The sequence below is a fragment of the Plectropomus leopardus genome, chromosome 22 (assembly GCF_008729295.1).
Source record: "Plectropomus leopardus isolate mb chromosome 22, YSFRI_Pleo_2.0, whole genome shotgun sequence".
Lineage (NCBI taxonomy): Eukaryota > Metazoa > Chordata > Actinopteri > Perciformes > Serranidae > Plectropomus > Plectropomus leopardus.
The window spans coordinates 19,538,468-19,558,996 of record NC_056484.1 but is presented as its reverse complement, the minus strand read 5'-3'; the positions used below and the strand labels follow the sequence as shown (position 1 = coordinate 19,558,996).

The following is a 20,529-nucleotide window of genomic DNA, read 5'->3' as shown; positions in this document are numbered from 1 at the left end:
GCAGCCTAAAGCCATTTTTCTCAGTACTTCCAAGATCCTGCAGCTGTCGGTAACAACCTACTTCAAACCAGAAGTAACGTAACACTAGTGGAGGCCTAAGTCAGCTGCGGCAATTAGAATTACTGTAACACTACACTTCTATTAAGCCTGCAGTCAGCGTTGCCACTCAGATGTAATTTATGAATGCAAAGAGTCAGATTCGCCTCATTTGGCTCAGCTTCAAGAGGACTGCACACCGCGCCCACTGCACACATTATGTCATTAAGACAGTGAGACAATAGGAAGCAAATAGGATCAAAGTGTGAATTCAATTGAATAAATGACAACATTAATTATGATATTAGTGTTCACAGGCAGTGAATCTGTATTCACAGGTATTAGGTTTGGTCTCTGTTCCATCTTAACCTTATAAGCGTCATTCACACTGCATCTGAAATCTGTACTGCTGCTCATATCAAATTTAGGTAATTTTAGGATGTGGGTCACAACCTAGAATGGGACGTGACCCATATCTGAGAATAGACATCAAAATGAATTGATGCTAAAATGACAGAACAGATTGGCAAAGGTGCAGAGTAAGAATGGCTAACTATAGCATCAGTATCTGAGACTGATGTCTCTGCTGTGTTTTTTTTTGTGTGTCACTGATGGTTTTTCTTGTTTAGGCTACCTGGGCTATACCAGCGGCTTTTCTCTGTCCTGCATGGTCTTCTTCCTTGGTGTGGTAAGTTTAGCTCTGTAAAAACCTTTTTTAAAACCCTGAGCAGGATGTTGGATTCAAGCAAAGAGAGAGAAATCTTAATAGCTCTAAAGACAAGCATGGCATGTGTCTGCATCTGCAAATGAGGTATATTAAAGCTGCTATAGTCAATATTTTCATTTTAAAGGAGCACTTCACCCACAAAATGATTAGTTGGTCAGTTATTGCCCCATGTTATGTTGAATTCAGGAAGAAAACTCTGTTGTTCTCAAATGCCATAAAAATAAACGATTAATCTGGAAAACTCAATAGAAATAAATGGGGTCCACATTTTACAACATCAAAACTATATCAAAACATCTGTTTACAAACTCTCACATAACTTGTGCAGTTTATTCCAAATCTTATTTGTTCAGTACTATACTGAGTACTTCCCAAAACATATGCATTTTCACTAAGACATTTCTATTCAAACAGAATAAGTAGAGACTTTTTAGTTTTCTTCAGAAAATTTAAACGTACCATGGGGTATGTCATTAATATACAAATGCCCATTTGGGGGTAATATATTCCTAAAAGAAATGATCCAATGAATATGATTTTTGTGAAGAGGTTGCTTCTGCTGCCCCAAGTTTCCCCCCAAAAAATTTGTTGATACACTTATATTATCATAGCAAAACTAGATTGTTAACTTGCTAATTAAGTGTCATTTAACCCCGTCCTCCCCCTAAAAGTTGAGAACATCCAATATGACTACCACAGGGTGAATTAACCTGTCTACCCTGTCTAGAAACTTGTGATTGCAGGTCAATCATTAAGAAGTCTACATGATGTAGAAATGTAGAGCTAGTATGTCTATGGGAAATAAACTCCAGTATGCCAAAAGTCTTGTTTCATTATTTTTTATGTATGTTTTTATGTATGTATTGTTTTCCAGGTGATCTACAAGAAGACCCAGCTGCCCTGTCCTCTTCCTTTCTTTTACCACCACTCGTCCAACCTCAGCATGAACGCCTCGCACATGCCAGGGTTGTACCCACCACTAAACAGCTCGGCACACATGGATTTCTCCCGAGCCGACGTTTCACCTGCAGTGCTCGGCAGCCACGACGCCCATCACTCAACCGGCGTCCATGTCGAGCCTCATCCCGACGATGAGGAGATGTGCACGCCCAAATACTTTGTCTTCAACTCACAGGTACAACGGGGTCAATGGTAGCAAACTCTTTGTGACTCGAGACATTTGTCCAACTTGCTAGTTCAAAGTCGTGTGTTTTTAAAAGCTCTTTTAAGGTTTCACTGGCGAAGGTTTGGAGGGTGTGGCCTTGCTTTCTCAGTGGGTTTTGTGAAGGTGTGTCATCCACTCACGTGCACAATGGTTCCTCCATTGGTTCAGTTTACCATTTAAATCAGTGACATCAAGAATTTCCAAAAACAACCCAGAATAAAGTATCCCATTTTATTGTAAACTACAAGGACAACGACACAATTTTCATCCATGTAGCACGTTGGTATCAAACAATGGAGGACGTTTGGACTCTCACTCAGGAATGCATTCTACAACTTACAAACGCAACAGGCAGAATGCCAAGTATTTGCCAAGACTTGTTTGGTAAAGTGTTTTAAGGGAGTGTCTGACATTTGTGGGTGTGTGTTTCGGGATTTGTTCTGGGCTCACATGGTCATAAATCAGGATTAGAATATGACACATGGTATTATGTTCATGTGACATTTAGTTGCTTCACCAACTTGACTTGCCATGGTTATGATTTTCGCTTTGTTTAGAAAGGGAAGCAGTCATTTTAACTTCTTTGACTAGATGACTATCTGTGTCTTTTTTGTGTTATTTTAGAATTTTAATCACATGCCAGTAGCGGTTCAAGGCATTAAGAGCAGCACAAGGTTTTATTTATTTATTTGTATCACACTTATTTAAAAAAAAAAAAAAAGAAAAGATGCAACTTTGATGGTCTTTTTTATGTGCCTGGAATAACAATATTTCAGAGAGGTAGATTAGTATTTCAAAGTAACTAGCACTGTAACATTATCTACCTGTGGTACATGTGAAGGAAAAAAAGAAATGGTGTGCCACATTTTCGGGCCCCAACATGTTTCACCATCTTGCAACTTGGTGCGTTGACGCCCTTATTAACTAAGGAAGGTTTCCTCTGTGCATACAGCCCTATGCCTTGTTAGAATTTAATGGTTCGTTACTCAAAAAAGTAATACTCTGTACTTTTTTTAAGTACTACATTACTTAATTACTCCCAGTAGAAAATAATTTGTCACATTACTTGTTACAATACTACTGTTGCAGTACTGTAACATCGCTTGAGGTGCATTATTTAGCAAGTACCACTTGTCTAGTGCAAGTCTTTGCACTTAGTTAAGTCCCAAGTCAAAAGTCATGTCCTGAGACAAGTCATGGTTCCAGTCCTAAACAAGTCAAGATGCACCTATTGTCAAATGTAATGCAATTTAAACTACACTTTAATTTACAGAAACCATGAATGCTTTTAAAATGTTGTGCACATATACTTACAAATTACTGGCACCACTATCTTCTTAAATTTTGGTGTCTTAAATCTTCTTGTACATTTTTTGTCTCCAGACAGCATACACTGTGCCCATCCTGGCCTTCGCCTTTGTTTGCCATCCTGAGGTCTTGCCCATCTACAGTGAGCTAAAAGAGTAAGTAGTCTTCTTCCCTTAACACCAAGCAGTGAAACAGAAGGTAAACCGACCAAATTAAACATATTCTCTCACTATCAAGCCATGTAGATATTAAATTTATTTACTGAAGTTGAAAAGTATCTAATGGTTGCATATATGTATTCAACACTTTTACTGCAAGTCTTCAGTAAACCTAAAGAAAGTGAGGTGAATAAAGGAGATGTGACCAATATATTAAATGTGCGTGTTGATTTTCTGCAGCCGCACCCGGAAAAGGATGCAGAACGTCTCCAACCTGTCCATCTGTACTATGCTCATCATGTACATGCTGTCGGCGCTGTTTGGCTACCTCACCTTTTACGGTAAGTGCGATGATACAGAAAAGTAGTAATAGCAGGGTTCAAGACAGGCCCAGATTTGCCCGAGTCAGTTTTCACTTGTCTATACAAATTGTCTTATTTACTGTAGGTTATCAATTGACAGCAAAGACTAATGGGTACTGCACACGTGCAACTGTCAATAAAGAGAAGGTGAGATGGCTTACATCTTAGCTACTGCCATCATCAGCTCCAAAAAGAAATGTTTCTGTCTTTTTTGCAGGGAAGCAAGTTGCTAGATTTACTATCCCAGTGTGGCATTTTTAGCAATCTTTGCTGTGAAAAGTCAACTAAAGTCAACTTTTTCTGTATTTCAGACACAAAAATACAAAACAGAGATTTTTTTCCTTCCCTTTTTTGTGCTCAACTAATTACACATTTATCCTTTCTTTCTCACCCAACACAGACAACGTGGAGGCAGAGTTGCTCCACACCTTCACCAAGGTGTATAAGTTTGACACCATGTTGCTGCTGGTGCGTTTGGCTGTTCTCACTGCCGTCACTCTGACTGTCCCCATCGTGCTGTTTCCTGTAAGTGCATCATACTCACACAGTCTGTCCTTGTTGTCTCTTAAAAAGCTTTTTTTTGTTTTTGTTTTAGGACAAACAGGCAGTACATGTAGTAATTCAAGTATTATGTTATGGGGTCATTTCTAGAGCTTTTATATTTATGTTCATTACAGCAATGCCGTCTTTTTCCTTCATCATCTTTCCCAGCATCATTAAATGTGGCCTGTTTAGGCGCTGATATAATTTGATTCACGTCAGCAAACACACGCTGCCCTTGTAATTTAAAGTCTGTGGCCAACGCCAACCGACTACTTGTAAAACCTTTCATTCAGTAGAACATTACTGCCACTTTTGTATCATTCTGCTTACAGAGTGTGTTTTGTGTTTGCTGCAGTCAGTCTTTTTTTCTGTCGTATTCTGGACGCAGCTGTTTTTTTCCTGGCAGTTCGGTGAAAAAAAAGAACACACTGTTCGGTTTGGCATTCATCTTGTGTCGTCATCTTAAATCCCAGAGCGCACAGGCTGAGGTTGTAATCCGCCACACCTCTTAATTGCACCAACAAACATGCCTACACACACTTTTAGATCTTAACAGTGAAGCCTCTCTTGCTTTTTGTGCCTGTTTCTCAAGTTTCTCTTAAGCTGGGATCAAAAGGTTAGCAGCAACCAAAACTTATCATCACGTTTGTTCACACATTCGAACACACTCTCCTCTTCCTTCTCTGCCCATATATGTACATGGACTAATTTTAGCTTGGCCCATGTCTCAGATGAGGGGGAACAAAAAAGGCTGATGGCCAGAGGAAGTTTCGTACCCCGTTTTAGCTTCCATGCACACACACTTGCACACGCACACACACACACACACACTCTTGATTTTATGAAGATAAGCAGCTGTTAATTTGTGAGTTGTTTCTGAAGCAACTGCAGCTACAGAATCCAGCCAGCAGGGGGCAGCACGTTTGTTGCTATCCAGTTACCGGAAAGTGCCGACAGCATGATGCAGCAGTGACTGCATGTTATGGCCTCACACACGCCCACACACACACACACACACACACACTGAGAGAGAAACACACACATTAATCGAGAAATACAGAATATAAAGGCGCACACTCATCATATGTACACACCATAGACTGTATATAAAGATTTATTTATGGTCTATGGTACACACACATTCAGGCATCATTACATTTTGTTACATTGTTTGCTACGTTTTTACCATTTAGCAGGGACATTATCACACTGGGTGTTCCCGTTCTGGCTCATATTCCTCTGACTAACACACACACACACACACACACACACACACACACACACGGCTGTTATTTCTGTGTATGGGAATGTGAGAGAGGATCCCCCTCTCTCTCTCTCTGCAGTGGAAGTTTACAGGCTCAGACTGGACAGTGGAAAAACCCTCACCCTGACCGCTACCTTCAGGGAGATAAAGGGGCGGAGCCAGTGAGACTAGGAGTGGGGGGCTAGCTGGCAGGGGAGGGGAGACAGAGCCACAAACCACTGCCAGGGCGACACAATACTCCGTATGTGTTGTGTTTATAATAGAACTGTTGGAAATTGGCATTCGGATCTGCATCAGAGATAAGAGGAACAATGTAGCTATTGTCTGATGGTGGTCATGGAATACTGAAATGTCATCTGGGGAATATTAGGAAATTGCACTAGGATGAATTATGCTAAATGTTAGACACAGCTCTTTAATTTAGCTTCACTGTTGCTGCAGAGCAATCCATAAGTGGAAATCTGTCAAATTGTGCAAGATTGCCCAGTTTCAATTTGTCGCATGCAAGTGGATAGTTGCAATTTCACAGTGTGTTCAAGCGTTATGAGTTTATTTCAGATAGGCCCAACCTCTAAGAATTTATGAGCAATTGTGTATGAAATATTTTAAAACAAAATAATTCTTCTGGTTATGTCATAAACCCAACTGCATACTAATATGTGCCTTCCATGTCTATGATTCACCAGTTTGGTTAATCGCAAGCATGCAATAACATGCATGTCTCTGGTTGCCTCACTGTTTTCATATTTGGCACAAACTGTTTACTCAAGCGTTAGAAAGTGGGAGCTTCCAGTGCAAACGTTTTATTCGACTCCAGCCCAGTCCTCTGAGTTGGAACTGTATGCACAATGAGTATATTTTGAATGTATTTGAAACAGAGAAGAGCATCACTGAGAGAGTGAAAGGGAGGAGCACCGAGATAACAGAGCAGATAAGAATTTGATAAGGATGGAGAAACACAAGACTGAAACTGGATGCTGCAGAGCAGCTGAGGGGAATTGTTCAGTGAAAGAGAAAAGCAGAAACATAGCCTGGGCTCAGGGTTCAAATCCCACTGCAGCCAACAGAAACCTTTCAGCTTGTGCATGGGCCTCATCACAGCTATGAGGCTTTTGATAATAATAAAAACTGGTTTTGGATTGTGTTTACCTGCATGGATTCTGATCAAAAGGTGTGAGTCATTGTATGAGTCAGTTTTACTTTTAAACACTAGCTGCTGATGGGAGGATTATAAGACAGTCAGCCCCTTGTACAGATGTACAATAGGACCCACCGGCTATCTTACACAGGAGCAAAACATTGGATGTGCGTCCTTTTGTCATTGTTTTGCGCTATACTTAAGCATCTTTTTTTGCCGTTTTGTGTCCCTTTGTGGTCTTTTTGTGTCTCTTTGTAGCACTTTCATTTTATTTTTGGTCTTCTTGTGTGTCTTTTTTGGTTATTTTGTTTTATTTTTTGTCTTTTTGTGTCAGTTTTGGTCTTTAATGTCTCTTAGTAGTCATTTTGTGTCTCTTTTTGCCATGCTTTTGCAGTCATTGTGTCTCTGCAGTTCCTTTACACCGCCTTGTGGTCTTTTCATGTCTCTTTGTGGTTATTTTTGTGATGTATGGGTTTTTGTGTTCTGGACCCAAAATGGCTGAGATGGACATGAGGAGCAGTTTTAAGAATTTTAATAGAAAACAAGTTCACAGGAAATATGTAGGCGATGGTGGCAGAAGGCAGGCTGGCCCTGGCCAGGATTTCTGAAGATGTCTGCAACTGACTAGGTCAGTCTGAAAAACTGAAACAAAGGAAATACACTGAAGCACTAGGAACACGACGGCCGGCAAAGCAGTGAGGCACACGCCGAAAAAAAAAAACACTGGTAGGTTCAGAGAAACAAAAGCTAAAAAAAACACTTGCTATAAAGAAGCAGCAAAAACTCTAGAAATACACAAAGGTAAGCCCAGGGACAACACTGCAGGAAAGATCACTGAAAAGCACTCCCAAACAAGACAGAACTATCTGGCAGAGTAGCAGACTGAAGACCAGGCTTTTATGGAGGAGTTGATCGCTGAAGATTAAGACCAGGTGTGCCTCACTGCCAGCTCAGGAGAGAGAGTTTGTGCCAGCCACACCAACTGCCACACACACTGCAGCGAGAGAAACAGAAAAAGGAGAAAACACAGCAAAAACGAATACCTGAACACAAAAACCCAAGCCACAACAATGTTGTTGTTGTTGTTGTTGTTGTTTTGTGTGTTTCTTTGTGTTTTTAGGTTTTGTTTTGTTGTTTTGTCTATTTCTCTATGGTTGTTTGTCCATATTTGTAGTTATTTTGTGTGCTAGTTAGTTCTTTTGCATTACATTGTGGTCTCTTTTTTTGTTTGGTTTTTGCTATTTTTGTGTCTGTTTTTCTTTTCTTTTTTGTCATTTTGTGTCTGCAGTCATTTTGTGTCTCTTATGGTTGTTTTACCCATTTTTGTAGTTACTGTGTGTCTTTTTGCAGCACCTTTGCTTCACTTTGTGGTCTTTCTGAGTGTTTTTGGTCATTTTCATTTTAAGTCTTTGGAGGGGATGACACTTTGACCCCATTCAGTAATCCAGCCATGGCTGAGAGATAGTAACATGAATAAAATGGCTGACCTTAGCTAATGCTGTTTGTATGGTGAAGAAAAACGTTATTTGTGCACACATTTCTAATAAGAAATGCATGTCTGTGCAGAGCTGGGAATGTTAATTAACCAACCATGACTACTCACGCAGTACATTAAATGCTGTTGCTATAACACAGTGGAAAGACTGAAGAACTTGGATGCATGTTAGGCATAAGATCAAAAGAGCCACTCAGTCGCATCGTCGCTCTGCCAAGATTCCATCTGACATTTGAGAATCTCGCCTTGAATCCTCCTGACCTTCATTTTGTGGAGAAATGCTGCTGACCTCCAGCTAGAGATTAACGTTAGCTTTGTCTGCCACTGTCCTTGGCTCCAGTGGGGAAGTTCTATATGAGAGACGAGAGAATGTGAGTGTGGGACGTCAGGAGACATGCGTTGTTGAGGCATGGAAGTGTATGTGTGTGTGTGGGTGTGCAGTCACGTGAAGGATAGATGCTAACAGGGGCAAGATCACACAGGGCTTTGCCAGGATCTAGTTCATAATGAAAGGGCTTAATGTAGAGTCAAACATGCCCCAGTTCTCAGGCCCCAGTTGGAGATTGAAACCATGGGAGATGGCTGCAAACGAGCTGATTAACAGCACCACTGTCACCTTTATGTCTTAACACAAAATTCTGGTCTTAATCCAGACCTTTCTTTGAGTGGGGCTAGCTTGAGTTCTTGTCTCTAAAGCCTCATATGTTGCAGTTTGTTTCTTCGTACTTAGAAAGTAGTTTATATGTTTTTTCTGCCTTGTATTTGAAGTTAGCAGGAAAATCCTGATTAAAATTAAACAAACCATGAAAATATCTTTGGTTTTCATGCACATAATAGTGCCTTCACTATTTAAAACTATAGGAATAGTAACAATTAGCTTAAAATCTGTCTTTAGCTTTTAATGTCTGTTTTTAGCCTAAACGTTTGTTGTTAGCCTAAACATTTGTTGTTAGCTTAAACTTGTGACTTCAATGTCGACTTTAAATAAAAACTTTGTCAGTGTGCAAAACACAGCTTTCTGTGCTGAGTTCCAAAAACTTGATAGCCGTTATTCTCCTTCCCAGGAGACTGTTAAAAGCTCCTGTTGACATTTTTGTCTCTCTTTCTAATTAAGGGGCCTTTATTATGAGTGTTTAAGTTGTAACTTGGCCTTATTAATCCTAAATACAACATTTTACTTTTACTTTTCAGATAAATCATTTGCCACGGAGAACAAAAATGGCTGCTAGCATATAGTTAGCCATTGATAATGTAGCAACTCTATGTTATGGCCAGCCATCGTCTCCCAGCTCTCTCAATCTGCCAATCATCAACATGCATGATTTAGGTGAGCGTGCTTGAGGGTGGTTGGATTCTTAAGTTTCGATGTAGTCTAAAACACTTTGATACGTCTTTCCTGTTGATATTTTTTCTTGAAAGGGGACTTTCCCTTGCTGCGTGTAGTTTCAGTTCACGTCTCAGCATCCGTTATATTCAACAGCTGTCACACAATGTCTGCTACTTGGTCACTGGTTTTGAATGTACTTGTGCACATGTGCACCAGACTTACACATGGAAAACACAACCTTCGTTTGCAGTAAATGTGCTGAAGTGCACATAATTTATGTTTATCTACTTATAATTTGGACAAATTTTGCAGAACTATCTCATATGTTATCTAATTCTTCCAAACTGATTAATCGAAGTAAGAATTAAAAGTTTACTTGGTTATCAAAAAAGTTGCCCTATCTTAGTCCCTGGTTTATTGCTAACTGGATGTGGCTGGATGAATCTGGCTGCCTACAACTAGTCCATCCACATACTCTGTGTGTATACATATGTGCGCAGGCATCTGACAGCTACAGAGTAAGGAGTAAAAACTGTGCAAATATCACAGGGTGAACTCCAAAGACTGGCCAGGTAACAGTCGAGTGCTGAATAGTTTGGATCCTTGGTGAGAAATGCCACGTCAAGGCTCGAGTTTTCCTAGTTTACTTAATTATGCAACAGCTAGTGGGCTACGGAGGCAGGGGAGAAGGAACGCTTATAGATTGTTAGGAGGAATGCAGCTTAAGTGTTGTCAATATCTCCCACAAGACGTGGGCTAAAAGTGGGGACACGTTTTTGGCAGTGGACAGCGAAGCACAGGCGCCATCCCGTTGCCTCTTGACAGTCATGATGGAGGTCACTTGGTTCAATCTGACAGTGCAGAAAATCCACTTAATGTGATTTTTTTGTCCCACTGCACCATGCTCAGAGATATATATCTTGTGCTTAAATCAGACATGAAAGGGTACAAAGGAGGCGTGTGGTGTTCTGCCAACAGTTGCTCTTCAAAGAGGAAAAGGTTGCACATGCCTTGTCCTTTTCATGTAAATAAAGAAGTTACTTTCCCCTGAAACTATTTGCATCTCATATTTCATTCTTCTACAAAAGTTTGCCATGTCTGAATTTTAATTTGTTTATATGGGGACTGATGACCCTATGCTGCCTTAATGTGGGAGTAGTAAGTAAAAGAGGAAGGAATCAGGCAGACAGAAGAAAAGAGTCATCTGCAAGTGACAATAGTTGCTTCACATAAAGACACACCCCTGCAGGCGAGCCCGCCCTCCTCTAACTCCCGGCTGATGCAATCCCATGCTTCCATTACGCTGTGGGAGATAATCCCCTGCCTTTTTGAATGGGTGCTTTAAGCCCCGCCCCTTGTAACCTTTCCCTCTGTGGCCTGCAAAGTGGAGGCGCTTCAGGTTTCACCTGATATCTGCAACCTTTCACCCAGTAGAGACTTGAACAGGCTGCCTGTGGCTCAGCAGCACCAGGCGTCTTAGCCGGGATCTCCTGGTTCTGTTTCCCCCTCACATACACACACAGTCTTACACACACACTAGCCTCATAGCACTTGACACACTTCAGTTGGTGGCCAAGTTTGGGAATCAGCTGTGGGCACAGGCCAGCAGACACACAGACTGCTGTTGTTATTTTTTTCTTTCTTTGCTTGAGACAGATTGTACGTATACAGAAGAGTAACAACAGTGGCACATGTTCAGTAACCTCAGTGGGGAAAAAACAAACTGACACTAATAAAGTTAACTAAATGCTCTGATTTATGCACATTCCCTGTCCTCACTCAGTTGATGGTGATATTTCTAGAACGTGGTTATAAAATCAATGAATTGATTTGTCTGAATCCACATGATCAAGCTAAAGACTTAAATATCAATGCTTTTTTCTTTCAGATCCGCTCCTCAATCACCACGCTGCTGTTCAGCGGCCGAGAGTTCAGCTGGACTCGCCACATGCTGATTGCCGCCGCAATCTTGGCCTTTAACAACATGTTGGTCATCTTTGTCCCCACCATCAGGGACATCTTTGGCTTCATTGGTGAGTTCTGGCTGTAAACACAGTTACACACAGGAAAGAATCTGTGTGAACTCTAAATCTTACCATGTGGTGATGTGGTTTAAGGACAATTAAACAAGAAACATGAAGAACTCACAACATGGACAAACATGAGTTAATAAAACGGGGCGTCAAACAGTCGAGGCCTGATTAGCACCTTCAGTTCAGGGGTCGTTTCATGAAGTAAAGACGTTGGAAGTACGAAAGCTTAAGGTGTCGGGTCGAGTCAGCTGTGCAGTCGCGTGACCGCTGGATCTAAACACTCACGTTCTTGTTGCCAGCACATACAAACACTGGAAAGTACAAACATGTCTCCCTGACATCATGCTGCAGCGTGTTTGCACAAACATCTCAAAGCTATAAAGAGAGAATTCTTTTGGAAAATCAAAAAGCAAAATGGCTAAAGCTGCCTTCACATGATAAGAAATTTGCTCTTCCCTCACCACCAAGCAGGGCGCAGTGGTACAGTGGTAGTTGTTGAGGTTGACGTACTACTAGGTATATGGGTAGGTTACCAAAGAGGAAGTGGGTATCCTCTAATAATATGTATTTCAATGGCTTTTGGCTGATAGGTGGGTATACTGTAAACCACCAGAAAAAGAGGTGGATATAACCCATAAAGCTGTAGTTCTCCAATGATAAGCTGTTGCTGCCAAGTGCCAAAGGATCATTTCTATTAGCTGCTCTCTCTCTCTTTCTGGTTAGCATGAGCAGCAACAGCGGCTAATATTAGAAACCAAGACGCTAAAATAGTCCCGAAAAATTTCACACTGAAACAGTGACTCTCTGTTAAACCCGTTAAAAACCGCTGGGTAATACTATCCGTTTGGTGCAAACAGTTAGCCCTGTCACTCTGTGTCAGTGAGATTTTACAGGTTTTAAATCAATAAATTTGCGTTAAAGTTACTGTGATCAGACAAAATTGCAAGGTTGCACAGACTTTAGAGGGATTAGTTAAATTTGTGTTAATTGTTGTGATCACAACCTTGCAACATTTGTAAGGGACCGATTATTTACTGTGAACACTGAAAAGTACACATAAAAAAAGTTGTATCTCTGTATATCCAATATTTTAAAAAGCAATTGTCTGAAAACTTCAGTTTGCTAAATCAATCGTCCTGGTTTTTATTGCAGGTTCCTCTGCTGCCACTATGCTCATCTTTATCCTTCCTGCTGCCTTTTACCTCCGTTTGGTAAAATCTGTCCCATTTCGCTCCCCGCAGAAGATTGGGGTAAGTGTGCGGAAACACACAAACTCTATCATCTTTCTCACTATATCGTTTTTCTTACTCTATCCCTCAAGAGGCTGATATGGTTCTAAAAACGTGACTTGTCAGACATTTCAACAGATCCCCGCTGTGCATCATCACACATTTAATCACAGTTATTCCCTCCTCTGTCTTTCTCTTTGTTATGTCTCTCTTCAGGCGACCATCTTCCTAGTCGTGGGAATCGTCTTTATGATTGGCAGCTTGTCGCTCATCGTCCTCGACTGGGTCCACAACCCCTCGGGTTCCAGTGATGGTCACTAAAGCCCCAGTTCCAATCTCAGATTCACATTTAAGAGTGCAGCGAACCACCTCTACCGCCACCCCGACCACATCCCACAATGTCTCTTCTGGTTTGTCTCCACTGGTCCAACATCTGGGAACAGGGTTCATCAACATTTCCCTTCATCAAATCACAAACATTACAACATATGGACATATTGTGCTGCATTCGATGAAGACATCTTCAGTTTTCCCCCCCAGAGAATATCAATGGAGGGAGACTTTTTTGCTTTTTTTTTCATTTTTCTTTTTGTTGCTGTAAAGTTCTGGATGTGACATGAGAGAATCAAAACTCGGAGATGGTGAAACTGTGGCCAATATGACAGCCTAAAATCATTGTCATCGTCCTTATAATTTCCACCTATTAAGAGACGGAACAAACTGTGCAGCCCTCACCCAAAGCAGATCGATGAACTGCAATCTACAGGGCTGGAAAGCCGATGCAAGTCCCTCAGTCCTCTGTGCACTTGAAGGAGACAGTTGGAGGGGGGAGTGTGGCATCCTCCATGAAACAAGGAGCACTTCTAGCATTACATTTGACTTTGTGTGTAAAGTTAACACGCACACACACACACATAATTACACAGTAAACCACATCTACACCTGTATTTTCCAACACCTATTCATGAAAAATTTCTGAAATTAACAGTCGGTTTAACCCCCCAAAAAACCCATTTAAGTCAATCATGTGGAACTTTTGTTGTGAAAAGTTTTTTTTGCTGCTCTGCTACATTTTAACAATCACAAGATTCGCCAAAGTCTACATGCACATAAAAGTTTAACTTGATCACAGGTTCATGCATACACTCAAGGGTCCTCCATACCAGCTTTTTTCATTCTGGCTGTGTACAACAAAGCAGAGAGATGCTTTTAGTATTACCATGACAGGAATCTGAACAATGTACATAAAGTATGTCTACTGAAAAAAGAGTGTTGTCCAAAATATTATACTTTGCATCATACGGCTCTTTTCTATTAAGGTTGTATGAAGCCAAGTGATCATTTCTACTGCACAGTATATACACCTGCTGGACAGCTTGGTGTATGCAAAACCATACATTGTTATCTATATAGATGATGACCAAAAGTATGTATGAAAGATTACTGTACGCAATTTCAATCGGCCAATTTAAAGTGATTTAAATTCAACGAAAAGTGGCAAACATAAAAAAGTTCATATAAATTCTGAAAAATCTGTAAATTCAAAATGCCATGACGGTAGGAACATATTTTCATCTTGTGCCATATTACACTCATCGGTCCCCAAAGAAAACTATCTAAACTGTAATGTCAGAATGTCAGATGTCCTTGTTGTGCTATTCTCCGTAAAATAATAGTTTGACATTTTGGAAAAGTGCTTATTCACTTTCCTGCCATAATTTAGGTGTCTCACTGCTAAATATGAAACTAACGTCATAGCCAGCAGGTGATTAGCTTGGTATAAAGACTAGAAAACAGCTAGCTAACTCCCTTTAGAACCACAACATGATGGTTTTACATGTCAGTTTTCAACTATATTCAACTAAAGAGATATAATGTTTCAATTGCTAATCTTAAGAGGTGCTAGTTGGTGGATTTTAACTTTCTACCTAGCCAGGCTAGCTGTTTTCCTGTGTTTTCAGTCTGTTTGCTAGGCTAACCATCAGCAGGAGTTGGAGCTTTATCTTTAACATATAGACAGAAAATTGTTATAAATCTTCAACAAATTGAATTTGCTCTTTTTTCTCTAAAACTGTTAAAGTAAGCCACATAGGAGTTAAGATTTGGAAGAAGCTGGAAAATAAACAATGTCATAAACATCATTATGCGCTTGTTGTAAAATAGGAGCTACCTTAAATATTGGTGTGACCCATTTAAAAAGAACATGACATGAACTTTTTAATTTCTCACCAAACCCCTAAAAATCCTGCCTTTGAACCTATTAAGTTGATTAATACAAAAATGCTTAACCTTACTGTTGCAGAAAATTCAGATAGCGTGTTTGGTTGCTAAATCCATAATTAACAACCAGATACAGTTTGTAATAAGATTAAATTGTGCCTTTGGATTGTCCTCATTATAATTGGCCGATAGTGGTGCCTTTGGTAGAATCATTGATGACAACACCAAAACCTCATTTCATCTCTTCTCCGAAGCCGTTACATGTCACGAATACATCCAGCCAAAGTGGACAACATTTATAGATCCTTTGTGGATCTACATACATGAAACAAATTGATATTTCAAATGAAATAGTGTATTATGTGCATGTTTTTGGATAACAAACATGGTCTTTTTGGACAATTGTATATGCTCTGTAAATAATCTTTATTTTATGGTACACTGACACTCATTGTCTGTGAGCGGGTTGTCAGGGGATTCTGCCTTACAAGTCTTCTGCAATCCAGTGTTTGGTTTAGTATATATATAAATATTATAACGTGTATTAGATTTTTTTTTTCTTGCTGTATGACAGTAGTTTTTTTTCTTTATTACAGGCTTGTATATTTGTAGAAAGGTTGGTCTCTATATATCCATTTTCATGTTTTAATGTTAACTTTTCATATCAGGATAAATTGATCAATGGCCTACTTCATTACATCGTTTGCCCAGAAATCTCAGAAACAAGCCAACACGTTTCTGTAGCTTATTAGCTTCTACTGACCAACACTGGGTTAAAATTAAAGCCACAAGTAAGCAGTATTGATGTTGAATGTGTTTTCGAAAAAACAGTGCTGTAACACTTAACAGAAGCAAGACATTATCATCCGAAATATTTCGTTATCACACTACAGGAAGGTTCTTACCATACAAAACACCTTAATAATTTGTTAAAAGAGCACACAGCTCTTCTATTTATCACACAGCATGGCACGTATTAATGTACCATATAGCAATGCTAACATAAAGCTGTACTACTATGCTAACGTGTAGCTGTAAACCTGCGCTAACATGTAGCTGTACACCTATGCTAATGTGTAGCTGCACACCTATGCTAATGTGTAGCTGCACACCTATGCTAATGTGTAGCTGTACACCTATGCGAAGTTGTAGCTTTACACCTATTCTAACGTTTAGTCATACGCCTATGCTAACATGTAGATTAACATCTATGCTAACATGTAGTTGTATACCTCTTCCACAGGATAACAAAATAAACAAGAACCTTCCTTGTTTGTTCTTAAGCTCTATCAGGACAATCATACACAGTTGTAGTTCATACCTTACTGTGGCTTAAAATACATATCACTGTTGTCATAGAAAAAACCTTTTCTAACCCACTTTTGGTGAGGTGTATTTTCCATGACGTTACTTGAACTGAAGCTTTCCACGGCCTGATTATATCAGCAAGCTTCATGACTGTAGGGTCCACGCAGCCCCTTCAGTACCCGCTATGAATGTTTAATAATAGATTGTTCTCAGTTTGAAAATCTGGCCCACCCGCTCTTAATATCTTCATGTATGTTTGGCTGTTAGTTCAGTAGCCTCCTGCTATCAGTGGATTATTCTGCTGGACAACAGCTTTGTCTCTTCCTCAGGTTGAGTCGCTAATTTTACAAAGGACAAGAGGCGGCAGATTTTTAATAAAATGTTCCCAACACCACACCTCTACCCACTTTAGTATCTCAGGTATTTGGTCTGGACTAATATTTCCTCTCACTTTTGGACAACTTCAACTCTCCACCTCTTTTGCATGATTGAGCCAAGCTGTAAAATGCTGTTATATATTGTGCTGGCCTAGATGAGAAGTCGTCTTGTGGATCTGTAAGAGCACACAAGTCCCCAGCTAATTTTGACAGTGTTTAAAAAGGAGTTGTACAGAACCTGCCTTATTTTTCTATGGACCTCTAGCCGTGGAGAAGCACTGGCTCAATGTTTCTGCTGTTCACAGCGTCTCTGCTTCCTGTGGATCAGGCCAAACATTTAAATTTGTAAATGTACCCAAACAAAGGGGATTGTTGTTTTGTATCAGTGATGCTGTTTCATTATGATGAACAATAAAAATGTGAAATGAAAAAGTTTGTTTATTTCGTTTATTTCACCTGCCCTTAGTTTGAGTAGGTTTAGGTTTAATTCCAAGAAAGAAAACAAATAGACTTGATGGTACTGGTGTACTATTACATAAGTCTCATTTTTAATGTGTATGTCTTTCTATATTCAAACACTGGGCTTACATAACATGTCCCTGACTGTTACATCTCAAGACACCAGTCTGGACAAAGTCATATTTCTGGCATAATGATCAGACGATACTCGACTTCTAGAAATAAAATAGAATCTCCTGTTCCTGTCTAGGTAGCGTCTACTGCTGACATGTAACACCAGCTTGTAATGTTCCCAGAGGGTCAAAACAAGAGGTGGGGAAAATTAGTTAGGTAACCTATTTCTTTTCCAGATATATTACCTGGGCTTCAAAATCAAGCTGGACAAATGTTCGGAGGACCCAGAGAGCCCAGAAAAATGGTTATAATGCAATGTGACTTTTTTAAGTACTGCTCATAAATTGATTTATGAACATTAAAAAAACAAATGCTGTCCAAATCCAAAGATAATTATATTGTGGCAAATTCCATATAAAGTGGAGAAATTATAAAATTCTTCAACATAAATGATGAAATAGTATGATTTACTGCTGCTATGAGTAAGGTTTCTTGAAGTATTCGCACTGAAACTATTTTGCTATGGTGAGCAAAAAATCATGTAAAAAAACTGTCAAAAGAAATTAACTAACTGTTGGTAGAAGACTAAACAGAAGTGTGCAGTGCAGCTGTGGCGTGCTAATGTCCTCTTGTTTGGTACAGAGTCATACAAAATTAATATTACAAATCAGTTTGCACTGATACCATTACCAAAAAGTGATCACTGGACTGGTCTCGTTTTACAGCTCTGCCTTTGACAGATTTTAGTTGGTTTCAGAAAGTAGTTCCTGTACTGTATTTAAGAACAATTCAAGAACAAGTATTAGTACTGTGCTATGAGTTTTTCTTGATGTAGACTTTATATTTTTCAGTTTCAGATTCTTAAAAAAATAGAAATAAATTTAGAATTTTATTTTTGGCTTTCTCCATTAAGCATTAAATATATTAAATAAAGAAGAGTTGAAAAGAAAACAATAACAACAACAATAAAGACACTAAGGGCCATTTTGCTACACTGATAAATAGCAGCTACATGACTGCAGATACTACATGACTTTGGTAATTAGTTTTGTTTGATTTAATGTGATATTTATTTATTTCAAACATGTAAGAAACAAACTACAAAGTAACAGTTAACAGATGACAAACTGAATATACACATTTTCATTGATATAAATGAATATAATTAAATATTTTCATGTCCAAAAAATTGTCAAGGTTAAAAAAATGAAAACGTGGTTGTCAAATGTAATATGCAGATAAGCACATCAAATATGCTCCCTCTGTTCATAAATTCAAAACATGCTCCGTGCAAACTGGTAAGTTCATGGTCATTGAGGTCATTGACCTTTAAGCCAAGCCTTTATGAAGGAAGGTCAGGGTCTAATGTTCTGGACACCAGCAACTTTGGTTATCATTACAATAGATGAGAACGTATGTTATGTAACAAAGGTTACATAGACATGTTTGTATGGCTGAGGCTGCAGGTGTGAGCATTTTATTGATGTGTGTATTTGCGAGGCAGAAAAACACAGAGAGACTTTGCAGCATCATCAGACTACGATGCAGGTCACATTCCACCACATGGTTTTGTTGTAAATCTAGTTACACAACACCCATGGGCTGTGACCTCTGGGTGGTAACGTACTGTATCCTCCTTTAACATCCCTGCGCTGACAACACTCTCCTCCCTGCTTAGGGCATCTTTACAACCTTTACATTTAGCCCTCGTTCTGTCCACACATATAAATGGACAAACAGTCTATGATCCATTAAATCTCCTGTATGCATGGCTACAGTCAATGTGCTGTTATGTACAATTAAATGCTTTAATCTCCCATGAGTCCACTGTTTTTTAATTTGATTTATTCTGTTTGCAGCGGCACATTGGAGGTTTTTTAAGCATGATTTTTTTCACTGATTTTAAAAGAATGTATTTATCTGCCGCATAGCATAGGTATGGACTCAAGTCACATGACTTGGACTCAAGTCACAAATTTGGTGACTTCAGACTCAACACGATAAAACTAAAGAAGACTTGCAACTCAACTTGGACTTAAACACTAATGACTTGTGACTTCACTCAGATTTAAGCCGTTTGACTTGTTACCTTCTTCATTTGTGCCACAAATTAATACATTTCCCTACCTTTTTCAGAAATAACTAACATTAACACTATAATTTCGCAAAAAGTCAACACTAAATTCCCCAGACCCACTATGTTTGAACCAATCAAACAATATCCAGTCAAGTCGCAAGAGAGAATCATGCAGAGTCAACATTATGTTACTGAGCTCCAGTTGGAAAAAAATGGTACCTAAGATCTGCATAAAAAACTATATGGTGGTTACGAACAGCAAAACATGCGGGTCAAAAATTAAATGAAGACTCAGATTCCAACAATATCTTTTAAGAAATAAATATTAATTGCAAAAAAAACATTCATGAAATTTGTAAATTTATTATTTATGATTACTCTGTTGTTAAAACTGCATTACATACATTGAGGAGCACATGATGACTTGTTCAGGGCTCGAAACTCAAAGTTTAGGACTTGGGACTTGACATGAGACTTGTAAGTCTTGACTTAGGACTCAGGATGACTTGGGACTTGAGGGTCAAGACTTGGTCCCTCCCTGCCACATAGCCATGCCAAAGCAAACCATAACGCAGGATGTAGAAAGTGCTCAACTCATGTGTGACTCATCATTAACAAACCAGACATTCCAAGCATTGTGACTGCAGCTATTTAAAATTTAGCAGTTTCAGTGCAGCTACATTGAAATTCAGATAAAGAACGGAATTCAGTGAATGAAGAAATTTTCTTTATACTATGCATTATGACACTTCACCATTCAAAAGAAATGATGCAAACCAGCCCACTTGAGTTTGAGTCTGGTTGAATTAAGCCCCTTTACAGCCTACCTTTTCATCTTCTTCCTGTGTTTGATTCCTGGTTTCTCTGCTATTTCTCCCTCAGCTCTTTCTCCCTTTACTAAATTCCTCCATCCTATTCCCTCTTTACCTCTGCAACACTCCCCCCTTTCCCCACCCCATTCTCTCCCTGCGTTTTTCCCCCTCTATCTGCCTTTTATGAGGATTAGCTGTACTGTTCTGTACAGTGGGTGAATTCCAGGAATACGGCCACCGTTAATAACCTACTATCTGTGTGGGAAAAAGCCACAGCAGCAGAATCTGCAGAGATTTTGAGTCAAACCAGCCAGCCGTGGGTCACAAAGTATTCCCTGAAAAAGTCTTCAAGGGAGCTAGGATAAGCCTGATTTACC

The 20,529-nt window shown here is 39.5% G+C and overlaps 1 protein-coding gene across 1 annotated transcript in view; it reads left to right on the top strand.

Annotated features, from left to right (window-relative positions):
* Positions 1-17,122, top strand: part of slc38a4 (solute carrier family 38 member 4) — a 28,863-nt gene extending 11,741 nt beyond the window's left edge. Inside the window, exons 9-16 of the mRNA XM_042511029.1 lie at positions 666-724; positions 1,638-1,898; positions 3,312-3,391; positions 3,635-3,735; positions 4,157-4,281; positions 11,412-11,556; positions 12,709-12,806; positions 13,002-17,122. Of these exons, the coding sequence (XP_042366963.1) occupies positions 666-724; positions 1,638-1,898; positions 3,312-3,391; positions 3,635-3,735; positions 4,157-4,281; positions 11,412-11,556; positions 12,709-12,806; positions 13,002-13,106 (974 nt within the window). The 3' untranslated portion in view covers positions 13,107-17,122. The remainder of the gene's footprint in view (positions 1-665; positions 725-1,637; positions 1,899-3,311; positions 3,392-3,634; positions 3,736-4,156; positions 4,282-11,411; positions 11,557-12,708; positions 12,807-13,001) is intronic.
* The last annotated feature ends 3,407 nt before the right edge of the window (positions 17,123-20,529 follow it).